General features: G+C 32.1%; 1 protein-coding gene across 1 annotated transcript in view; it reads right to left on the reverse strand.

The window, feature by feature from the left end:
* LOC148946297 (sodium/glucose cotransporter 1-like) overlaps positions 1-11,135 on the reverse strand; it is a 124,994-nt gene extending 113,859 nt beyond the window's left edge. The window contains 1 exon segment of the mRNA XM_089098360.1: positions 11,045-11,135. Within this exon segment, the coding sequence (XP_088954486.1) occupies positions 11,045-11,059 (15 nt within the window). The 5' untranslated portion in view covers positions 11,060-11,135.
* Between the last annotated feature and the right edge of the window lie 1,182 nt (positions 11,136-12,317).

Genomic DNA, 12,317 nt, shown 5'->3' on the forward strand with positions numbered 1-12,317 from the left:
AAGAAAATAAGATTCGATATTAAGACTAACAACCTTAACTAAACTAAACTAGGAATTTTGCACAAACTAGAAGACCAGACTCTACGCTAAAACTACAAACTACTGACAAAAACTAAACTGAACCAGCAATACAACTTAATCTCCTAGCTTAAACTGCATGGTAAAACTCTAAAATATAAAATAAAACTATACTAAACTATAACTTTAACTAAAATTCTGAGCTATGACTCTAAGCTAAAACTCAAAATTCTTAACTATAACTAAACTAAACTAGAACTCTAACTAAAACTCTAAGCTAAGACTCTAAGCTAAAACTCTAAACTCTTAACTATAACTAAACTAAACTAGAACTCTAACAAAAACTCTAAGGTAAGACTCTAAGCTAAAACTCGAAACTCTTAACTAAAACTTAACTAAACTACAACTTTAAGTAAAACTCTAAGCTATGACTCTAAGCTAAAACTCTAAATTCTTAACAGTACCTAAACTAAAATTCAACTCTAAATTAAACTCGAAGCTAAGAATCTAAGGTAAAATTCTAAACTCTTAACTAAAACTAAACTAAACTATAACTCTAACAAAAACTCTAAGCTAAGACTCTAATCTAAAAACTCTAAGATATGAACTAAAAATAAACTAAACTAAAACTATAAGCTAAGACTCTAAGCTAAAACTCTAAACTCTTAACTATTACTAAACTAAACTTCAACTTTAACAAAAACTCTAAGCTAAGACTCTAAGATAAAACTCTAAACTCATAAATATTACTAAAATAAACTAAAAATTTAACAAAAACTATAATCTAAGAATATAATATAAAACTATAAAATCTTAACTATTACTAAACTAAAATAGAACTTTGAAAAAAACTATTCTAAGACTCTAAGCTAAAAACTCTAAACTCTTAACTAACACTAAACTAAACTAGAACTATAACAAAAACTCTAAGCTAAAACTCTAAGCTAAAATTCTAAACTCTTAACTAAAACTAAACTAAACTAGAACCCTAACTAAAACTCTAAGCTATGACTCTAAGGTAAAACACCAAATTCTTAACTAAAACTAATCTAAACTAGAACTCTAACAAAAACTCTAAGCCAAGACTCTAAGGTAAAAAACTCTAAACTCTTAAATAAAACTAAACTAAACTAAAACTCTAAGCTAAGTCTGTAAGGTAAAACTCCAAACGCTTAACTATATCTAAACTAAACTAGAACTCTAACAAAAACTCTAAGCTAAGACTCTAAGCTAAAACTCTAAACTCCTAACTATTAAAAAAATAAAATTCAAATCTAACAAAAATTCTAAGATAAAACTCTAAACTATTAGCTAAAACTAAACTAGAACTTCAACAAAAACTCTAAGATAAGGCTCTAACCTATAAACTCTAAACTCTTAACTAAAACTAAAATAAACTAGAACTCTAACTAAAACTCTAAGCTAAGACTCTAAGCTAAAAAACTCTAAACTCTTAACTGAAAATAAACTAAAATATAACTCTAAACTAAAACTCTAATCTAATACTCTAGGCTAAAACTCCAAACTCTTAACCTTAACTAACCTAGAACTATAACAAAAACTATAAGATAAGACTCTAATCTAAAAACTATAAAATCTTAACTAAAAATAAACTAAACTAAAACTCTAAGCTAAGTCTCTAAGGTAAAATTCCAAACTCTTAACTATATGTAAACTAAACTAGAACTCAAAACTAAAATAAGCTAGAACTCTAACAAAAACTATAAGCTAAGACTCTAAACTAAAATTTTGAACTCTTAACTAAAACTAAACTAAACTAAAACTCCGACTAAAACTCTAAGCTAAGACTCTAAGGTAAAAGAAAAAACTCTTAACTAAAACTAAACTAAACTAGAACTGAAACAAAAATTATAAGCTGAGACTCTAAGCTAAAAAACTCTAAACTCTTAACTAAAACTAAACTAATTAAATCTCTAAGCTAAGACTCTAAGCTAAAACTCTAAACTCTTAACTATTACTAAACTAAACTTCAACTCTAACAAAAACTCTAAGCTAAGACTCTAAGCTAAAACTCTAAACTATTAACTAAAACTAAACTAGAACTTCAACAAAAACTCTAAGCTAAGACTCTAAGCTAAAAACTCTAAACTCTTAACTAAAACTAAAATAAACTAGAACTCTAACAAAAACTCTAAGCTAAGACTCTAAGCTAAAATTCTAAACTCGTAACTAAAATTAAACTAAACTAGAACTCTAACTAAAACTCTAATCTATGACTCTAAGGAAAAACACCAAACTCTTAAATAAAACTAAACAAAACTACAACACTAACTGAAACTAAAATTTAAAAAATCAAACTCTTAACTAAAATTAAACTAAACTAGAACTCTAACAAAAAAACTCTAAGCTAAGACTCTAAGCTAAAAATCTAAACTCTTAACTATTACTAAACTAAACTTCAACTCTAACAAAACCTCTAAGCTAAGACTATAATATAAAACACTAAACTATTAACTAAAACTAAACTAAACTAGAACTTCAACATAAATTCTAAGCTAAGACTCTAAGCTAAAAACTCTAAACTCTTAACTAAAACTAAAATAAACTAGAACTCTAACGAAAACTCTAAGCTAAGACTTTAAGCTAAAATTCTAAACTCTTAACTAAAACTAAACTAAAATATAACTCTAACTAAAACTCTAAGCTAAGACTCTAAGGTAAAACACCAAACTCTTAAATAACTAAACTAAACTAGAACTCTAACGGAAACTCAAAGGTAAAAAATCAAACTCTTAACTAAAATTAAACTAAACTAGAACTCTAACAAAAAAACTCTAAGCTAAGACTCTAAGCCAAAACTCGAAACTCTTAACTAAAACTTAGCCAAACTAAAACTTTAAGTAAAACTCTAAGCTATGACTCTAGGCTAAAACTCCAAATTCTTAACTGTAACTAAACTAAACTAAACTTCAACTCTAACTAAAACTCTAAGCTAAGACCTGAAACTCTTAACTAAAACTTAGCCAAACTAAAACTTTAAGTAAAACTCTAAGCTAAGACTTTAAGCTAAAACTCTAGACTCTTAGCTATAACTAAACTTCAACTCTAACTAAAACTATAAGCTAGGACTATAAGGTAAAACTCTAAACTCTTAACTAAAACTAAACTAAACTAGAACTCTAAAAAAAACTCTAAGCTAATACTCTAAGCTAAAACTCTAAACTCTTAACTAAAACTTAACCAAACTACAACTTTAAGTAAAATTCTAAGCTAAGAATCTAAGGTAAAACACCCTAAACTCTTAAATAAAACTAAACTAAACTAGAACTCTGAACAAAACTCTAAGCTAAGACTCTAAGATAAAAACTCTAAACTCTTAACTAAAACTAAACTAAACTAAAACTCTAACAAAAACTCTAAGCTAAGACTCTAAGCTAAAAAACTCTAAACTTTTAACTAAAACTAAACCAAACTAAAACTAAACCAAACTTAATCTCTAAGCTAAGTCTCTAAGGTAAAACTTCAAAATTTTACCTGTAACTAAGTTGTGGGTGAAAAGGATGGGTACTTCAATTTGTAAAATGGGTTTAGGACGGTCACTAAGAAAAGAACTTGTTCTGAAATGCCTTTTGAAAAGTATTGCTTGGTGTTGGGCATTCAAAAAGCTGTAAAGTAAACTTGTGGGTGAAAAGGATGGGAACTTCAACTTGTAAAATGGGTTTAGGATGAACATTATGAAAAGAACTTGTTCTGAAATGCCTTTTGAAAAGTATTACTTGGTGTTAGAGCATTCAAAAAGCTGTAAAGTAAAGTTGTGGGTGTAAAGGATGGGTACTTCAATTTGTAAAATGGGTTTAGGAGGGATATTAAGAAAAAGAACTTGTTCTGAAATGCCCTTTGAAAAGTATTGCTTGGTGTTGGAGCATTCAAAAAGTAGTATAGTAAAGTTGTGGGTGAAAAGGATGGGTACTTCAACTTGTAAAATGGGTTTAGGACGGACATTAAGAAAATAACTTTTTCTGAAAAGATATAATAAAGCCATAAAATAGTATTAAAAAATGGAGGCTCGGGGACCTTTGGGGCGCCGGGGGTCCTTTGGGAGCCCGGGGGACCTTTGAGGACGGGGGGCTTCCTTTGGGGTTGGGGTAGGGGGATCGGAACCCTTTGGGGTTGGGGTAGGGGGATCAGAGCCCTTGGGTGCTGGGGTAGAGGACCTCACAACACTGTTCAAATACAACTTGTGTATTATAACGACCACAGAGTTTCACCCTCAAATCCTCTTCTAAATCCTCTTCTAAAATCATCTTTTAAAATGTCTCTAACTGTTTCGCCCAAATAATTCCCTAAAATGTCTAAAACGCTTTCGCCCAAATAACCCCTAAACGTAATTTATGTGTGTTCCTTTTATTTTTGGCATCCCTGCACTGTCAGATTTGAAATTACTGGGAAACCCTTTCCTGCATTAACCTCTTCATCGCTGAGATCAAAAAATTCACCCGAAAACAATTCCCCTTTCGTGACAAATCAATCAACCTTGAGATCACCTGTCAGACATTAATAAACTTCACCCGGAAACAATTTGATTAACCTTGACATCGTATGTCAGACATTAATAAACTTCCCCGGAAACAATTCTCCTGAACAAACTCCAATTTCTCGGAAACGTGTTCTCCCTGGGGATTCCATGCCCATATTTGGTGCCCCGTCACGACTGACATTACCACGTGTTCTCCCTAGGGACTCTATCCCCATATATGGTCTAGGGTCAGGACTGGCGCCCCCCTTTCTACTGCTACAACCTTTTGCTATTGAACAAATATAGGCTAGAGGGAAACTTGTCAAAATTAAGTTGGAAAAGTGATCTTTTCGGAATCAGAAGAAAAAGACTCTGTTAGGATGTCAACAGTCAATTAAAGGGATAAATACAACGAAATGGCATAGCCTAATTTGTCTTTCTAAAAATGTGTATCTCAAGGCAAGTCAGTTAACTCATAATTTGAGGTGTTTAATTTTGAAAAATTTTCCTAACAATTATATTAATTCTTAGCCTAGAATTTTAACCGTTCAATTACGTTTATTTTTGATTCCTCTTTGGTAACAAGATATATATTCTTACATAGTTCTAAGTAGTCAAACACTTTTTTTAAACAATTTACTGCCAATTAATGTCAGTGTTGGTCTGATGCTACAGCAATCAGGAAACTTGCAATTTCTAAAGCTCTATGACGACAAACTTTCATACACACGTGCATTAAGTTTAAAAGAGGCACCCAGTAAGGGTGGCTGTTTTAAATAATATCCCTGCATCGAGCATCTTTTGCATTAAAAATTGAGTCCCTAGGTTTTTCTAATTTTTGAGACGTATAGAATGGTTGTGTATATAGATTGCGTAATTTCAAATTTCAAAATCAAATTTCTATTTTAACATCTTTGTTTCTTTAATATTACTAAACCAGCAAATTCAACTAAGCAGAAGCCAATCTCCAGAATTTTTATTGGGGGGGCAAGAGGGGTCCATATCCGGATATTCAAGAAGCATGGGATTCTTCACAATGTTTGGGGGCAACTGCCCACTTGACCCGCCCCCCCTCCCAACAACACACAACCCGCGCCCCTGCAACTAAGCATCTTACGTTGACCATGCAAAAGACCCATTTGATGAATAGTGTTATGAACATCAGCTAATATTTTTAGAGCAATCTAACAGTTCGTGGCAACGAACAGTGAGGACTGACTCGGCTCAATAGTAACCTCAACCGCACAAAAAAGAATTTTGATGTCAAAAGTTACGTAAAAAGAATTGGCTATTATACTGACTCCAAGCATATAAGATTCATTAAGTTTAGTGTTACACATCCAAAGCTACGATCCTGAGAATATTAGCTGGAGAAACATAAACGCCCCCAAAAAGTCAAACAATCCTAATGAAAATAAAACCATCAGATTTAGCGTATCATAGAGATCCCTACAATAGAGGCTTCAAGCTCCCAACTGCAACATTGTTAATTTTGTTTTTTTTATAATGAAAAAGATCACGGATGCGTGTTTATTTGTTTGTTGTTTTTGTTGTTGCGTTTTTCCCCCAGTGGTGATCGTATCCAGAAAGTGGTCCTAGAATACCAAGAGAGGACTCGTTAAAACAGAAATTAAAAGTCCTAGTGCTTTTTTTAAGCGACCAAGACGATTTTAGAAGAAATAGTCCCCTCCCGCACCCATTTCTTCACAAAATCATCGAATCAAAATTTTGAGATGGCCATTTTGTTCAGTATAGTTGAAAGATACAACGCTTATGCCTTTGGGTATAACATTAGCTTTAAATAATCCTACAAACACACGGAAATATCATCATTCTGTTTATTTGAACTAGTTTCACAATTGAATGTTGCTTAGGTAGCAAAACCAATTTTTTTCCGTCTTAAGCTTCAGCTTTACTCTTTTCTTCAATTAAAAAACTGTTCTTTTTTTCAATCACAAGTGAAAGGTAGAGCTCTTTCCTTGGCAAAACACAGCCGATAATGCGCTACATCATCCACCTCTTGTTATGCATAGATCACGGTTGTGCATTAAGACCCCGCCAATTAAAAACGAACTCTTGCCCATAGTAACTGAAACTTCAAAAAGATGTTTCGAGCAAACTTTCAAATGAGAAAGAATCACCATTTCAAGCTCATTCAGGAATGGTAGCTGTTATTAATGTGGTGATATATGTTAAATTTTGTAAAAACAAATTTACGGGAATATAAAGAATAGCCTGAAGCCCAACAAAAATGATGTTGGATCGAGGTAAAACTATACTATTAGAACCATCATAGCCAAAAACCCATTTAGGAGAATTAAAGTCCTCCAACTTGAGCACGAGGAGAAATTATTTTTATTGCGAAATATAAATGACATGGACATGGTCATGGCCACTGCGCAGATGGTCAGTCATAAATCATTGAAAATATTTTATTTGGGGTCTCCAATTGCCTTCAAATAGCTCATAGGAACTCATAGACTAATAGAACTACCCTTATTCCATGACTATCTACCTTAGTTCTGACCACAGTTTATATAATTAGCAGTAAGTTTACCGCAGATGATTTCTGGCTCTTCATTCTCGGTGCGAACAAAAAGCTCTTCCCACTTATTTCTGCACTTATTGTCCACTTATTGGTGAGCCGGCCAAGTGGTTTTGTCAGTAAACTCTTAACTAAAACTAAACTAAACTAGATCTCTAACTAAAACTCTAAGCTAAGACTCTAAGGTAAAACACCAAACTCTTAACTAAAACTAAACTAAACTAGAACTCTAACAAAAACTCTAAGCTAAGACTCTAAGCTAAAAACTCTAAACTTTTAACTAAAACTAAACTAAACTAAAACTCTAAGCTAAGTCTCTAAGGTAAAACTAAAAACTATTAAATATATTTAAACTAAAATAGAAATCAACAATTAAATAAACTAGAATTCTAACTAAAACTCTAAGCTAAGAATCTAAGATAAAATTCTAAGCCATTAACTAAAAATAAACTAAACTAGAGATACGAATAAAACTCTAAGATATGATTCCAAGGTAAAACTTCAAATTATAAAAAAAAACTAAATTAAACTAGAACTCTAACAAAAACACTAAGCTAAGACTATAAGCTTAAAAGCTATAAACTCTTAACTAAAACTAAAATAAACTAGAACTCTAACAAAAACTATAAGCTAAGACTCTAAGATAAAATTCTAAACTCTTAACTAAATCTAAACTAAACTAGAACTCTAACTGAAACTCAAAGGTAAAAAATCAAACTCTTAACTAAAATTAAACTAAACTAGAACTCTAACAAAAAAACTCTAAGATAATAATCTAAAATATTAAATATTAATAAAATAAACTTAAAATCTAAAAAAAACTATAATCTAAGAATATAATATAAAAATCTAAAACATTAACTAAAAATAAACTAAAATAGAACTCCAGAAAAACCTCTAAGATATGACTCTCATCTAAAAACTCTAAACTCTTAACTATAAATAAACTAAAATATAACTCAAACAAAAACTCTAAGATAAAACTCCAAGCTAAAACTCTAAACTCTAAACTAAAACTAAACTAAACTAGAACTCTAACTGAAACTCTAAGCTAAGACTCTAAGGTATAACACTAAACTCTTAACTAAAAGTAAACTAAACTAGAACTCTAACTGAAACTCAAAGGTAAAAAATAAAATTATTAACTAAAATTAAACTAAACTAGAACTCTAACAAAAACTCTAAGCTAAGACTCTAAGGTAAAACTCTATACTCTTAACTAAAACTAAACTAAACTAGAACTTTAACAAAAACTCTAAGCTAAGGCTCAGCTTAAACTCGAAACTCTTAACCAAAACTTAACCAAACAATAACTTTAAGTAAAACTCTAAGCTATGACTCTAAGCTAAAAATCTAAATTCTTAACTGTAATTAAACTAAACTTTAACTCTAACTAAAACTCTAAGCTAAGACTCTATGGTAAAACTCTAAACTCTTAACTAAAACTAAATTAAACTAGAACTCTAAATAAAACTAAGCTAAGACTCTAAGCTAAAAACTCTAAACTCTTAACTAAAACTAAAATAAACTAGAACTCTAATTAAAACTCTAAGTCTAAGCTAAAACTCTAAGCTAAAACTAAACTAAACTAGAACTTCAACAAAATAAGACTCTAAGCTAAAAACACTAAACTCTTAACTAAAACTAAACTAAACTAGAACTCTAACAGAAACTCTAAGCTGAGACTCTAAGCTAAAACTCTAAACTCTTAAGCAAAACTAAACTGTTTTAAATAATATCCCTGCATCGAGCATCTTTTGCATTAAAAATTGAGTCCCTAGGTTTTCCTAATTTTTGAGACGTATAGAATGGTTGTGTATATAGATTGCGTAATTTCAAATTTCAAAATCAAATTTCTATTTTAGCATCTTTGTTTCTTTAATATTTCAACCAGCAAATTCAACTAAGCAGAAGCCAATCTCCAGAATTTTTATTGGGGGGGCAAGAGGGGTCCATATCCGGATATTCAAGAAGCATGGGATTCTTCACAATGTTTGGGGGCAACTGCCCACTTGACCCCCCCCTCCCAACAACACACAACCCGCGCCCCTGCAACTAAGCATCTTACGTTGACCATGCAAAAGACCCATTTGATGAATAGTGTTATGAACATCAGCTAATATTTTTAGAGCAATCTAACAGTTCGTGGCAACGAACAGTGAGGACTGACTCGGCTCAATAGTAACCTCAACCGCACAAAAAAAGAATTTTGATGTCAAAAGTTACGTAAAAAGAATTGGCTATTATACTGACTCCAAGCATATAAGATTCATTAAGTTTAGTGTTACACATCCAAAGCTACGATCCTGAGAATATTAGCTGGAGGATAAACATAAACGCCCCCAAAAAGTCAAACAATCCTAATGAAAATAAAACCATCAGATTTAGCGCATCATAGAGATCCCTACAATAGAGGCTTCAAGCTCCCAACTGCAACATTGTTAATTTTGTTTTTTTATAATGAAAAAGATCACGGATGCGTGTTTATTTGTTTGTTGTTTTTGTTGTTGCGTTTTTCCCCCAGTGGTGATCGTATCCAGAAAGTGGTCCTAGAATACCAAGAGAGGACTCGTTAAAACAGAAATTAAAAGTCCTAGTGCTTTTTTTAAGCGACCAAGACGATTATAGAAGAACTAGTCCCCTCCCGCACCCATTTCTTCACAAAATCATCGAATCAAAATTTTGAGATGGCCATTTTGTTCAGTATAGTTGAAAGATACAACGCTTATGCCTTTGGGTATAACATTAGCTTTAAATAATCCTACAAACACACGGAAATATCATCATTCTGTTTATTTGAACTAGTTTCACAATTGAATGTTGCTTAGGTAGCAAAACCAATTTTTTTCCGTCTTAAGCTTCAGCTTTACTCTTTTCTTCAATTAAAAAACTGTTCTTTTTTTCAATCACAAGTGAAAGGTAGAACTCTTTCCTTGGCAAAACACAGCCGATAATGCGCTATATCATCCACCTCTTGTTATGCATAGATCACGGTTGTGCATTAAGACGCCGCCAATTAAAAACGAACTCTTGCCCATAGTAACTGAAACTTCAAAAAGATGTTTCGAGCAAACTTTCAAATGAGAAAGAATCACCATTTCAAGCTCATTCAGGAATGGTAGCTGTTATTAATGTGGTGATATATGTTAAATTTTGTAAAAACAAATTTACGGGAATATAAAGAATAGCCTGAAGCCCAACAAAAATGATGTTGGATCGAGGTAAAACTATACTATTAGAACCATCATAGCCAAAAACCCATTTAGGAGAATTAAAGTCCTCCAACTTGAGCACGAGGAGAAATCATTTTTATTGCGAAATATAAATGACATGGACATGGTCATGGCCACTGCGCAGATGGTCAGTCATAAATCATTGAAAATATTTTATTTGGGGTCTCCAATTGCCTTCAAATAGCTCATAGGAACTCATAGACTAATAGAACTACCCTTATTCCATGACTATCTACCTTAGTTCTGACCACAGCTTATATAATTAGCAGTAAGTTTACCGCAGATGATTTCTGGCTCTTCATTCTCGGTGCGAACAAAAAGCTCCTCCCACTTATTTGTGCACTTATTGTCCACTTATTGGTGAGCCGGCCAAGTGGTTTTGTCAGTACTTGTTCCGTAGGTGATTATACTTGGTCTACCCGTGAAAAGATCTAATGTCGCTTATGTTTATAAGTTCTCTGGAGCACTCGCACCTCGGTCCGGGTTTTTATAATAGGTGAGATAGGGAAAGATCATACTGCTAATTATATAAACTGTGGTTCTGACCTAGGATGGATGGATGACGGACTATCTATCAACAAGTGAAATGTTATCATTTTTATACATTTCTGAAAGTGGCTTATGCCAGCTGTGCCTCCCCCTCATACTACCTGTCTAGATTTTTTATAGGCTAATTGTCTGTCTAGGCTAATTGTAGAAAAAGCCAATGTAGATAGTCTATATATTTATTTGTATATGTCTGTTTGACGAATATAATTACGAATACTTTACCAACACCCAATGCATATTTCTCGATGCCAGAAAGTATCCGCTTATATTATCAGTTTTTGATCGCCATGAGGCCTAAAAGGAAACATAAATTTAAGACACAATAGGTCGAAAGAAAATAACATGAATACATCAAGCTCATTGCCAACTTTACAGCTTACGACAAAGTAAATTAAATTTCTTTAGAAAACGAGAAGTCGCAGAATCATTTGCAAGTATGTATCTGCATAGGCAGAAATTAGGAATTTGGACATACCTGCTCCAACAATAATTTTTTTTTAATTTATTAATTTTGAGAATTACACAATTCCAGATAAAATTTGACTACGCTGGAGCGTAAAAATAAAATGTCCAAAGAAATACTCGTTTGCTCGCCTAGGATTTTCTTCTGCCCCTCCTCACAGAAGGAAAATAGAGGAAATTACACTAAACAAATTTTGGGATTTTGTTGCTAAAAACTGAAAAAAGAAAAGCAAAGGTGAATAGAAGGAAAAGAGTAGGAAAACTAAACGATTACCAAAATGTTGGAATTCTTTTACTAAAAACTGAAAAGGTAAAGAAAAGGATAATAGAAAGAAAAGAAAGAGAAAACTGTAAACGGATGTCAAAAAGTTGGGGTTCTTTTGTTAAAAGCTAAAAATCAAAGCAAAGGAGAATAAAAGGAAAATTGAACGTAAACAGTAAACGCCCATCAAAATGTTGGGATTCCTTTGCTAAAAACTCTAAAAGTGGAGAAAATGAGAATAGAAGGGAAAGAGAAAGAATTCTGTAAAGGTTATCAAAATCTTGTGATTTCTTAGCTAAAAACTGAAAAAGCAAAGCAGAGGATAATATTATGAAAAAAGAAGGAAAATTGTAAACGGCCATCAAAATTTTGGGATTCTTTTGCTAAAAACTCAAAAAGTGAAGCAAATGAGAATAAAAGAAAAAGAGAAGGAAAACTGTGAACGGCCATCAAAATGTCGGGATTCTCTTGCTACAAACAGGAAAAGTAAAGCGAAGGAAAATAATAGAAAAAGAGAAGGAAAAGTGTGAACAGCCATCAAAATGTTGGGATTCTTTTGCTAGAAACTGAAAAAGTAAAGCAAAGGAGAAGAGAAGGAAGAGAGAGGGAAAACTGTGAATGGCTATCAAAACTTCGGGGTTCTTTTGCTAAAAACTGAAAAAGTAAAGCAAAAGAGAATAAAAGGGAAAGAGAAGGAAAACTGTAAAGGTTATCAAAATCTTGCGATTTCTTAGCTAAAAACTGAAAAAGTAAAGCAAAGGAAAATAAAAG

The sequence above is a fragment of the Artemia sp. Qi Xiang Cuo genome, chromosome 12, assembly GCF_049724085.1.
Source record: "Artemia sp. Qi Xiang Cuo chromosome 12, ASM4972408v1, whole genome shotgun sequence".
Classification (NCBI taxonomy): Eukaryota; Metazoa; Arthropoda; class Branchiopoda; order Anostraca; family Artemiidae; genus Artemia; species Artemia sp. Qi Xiang Cuo.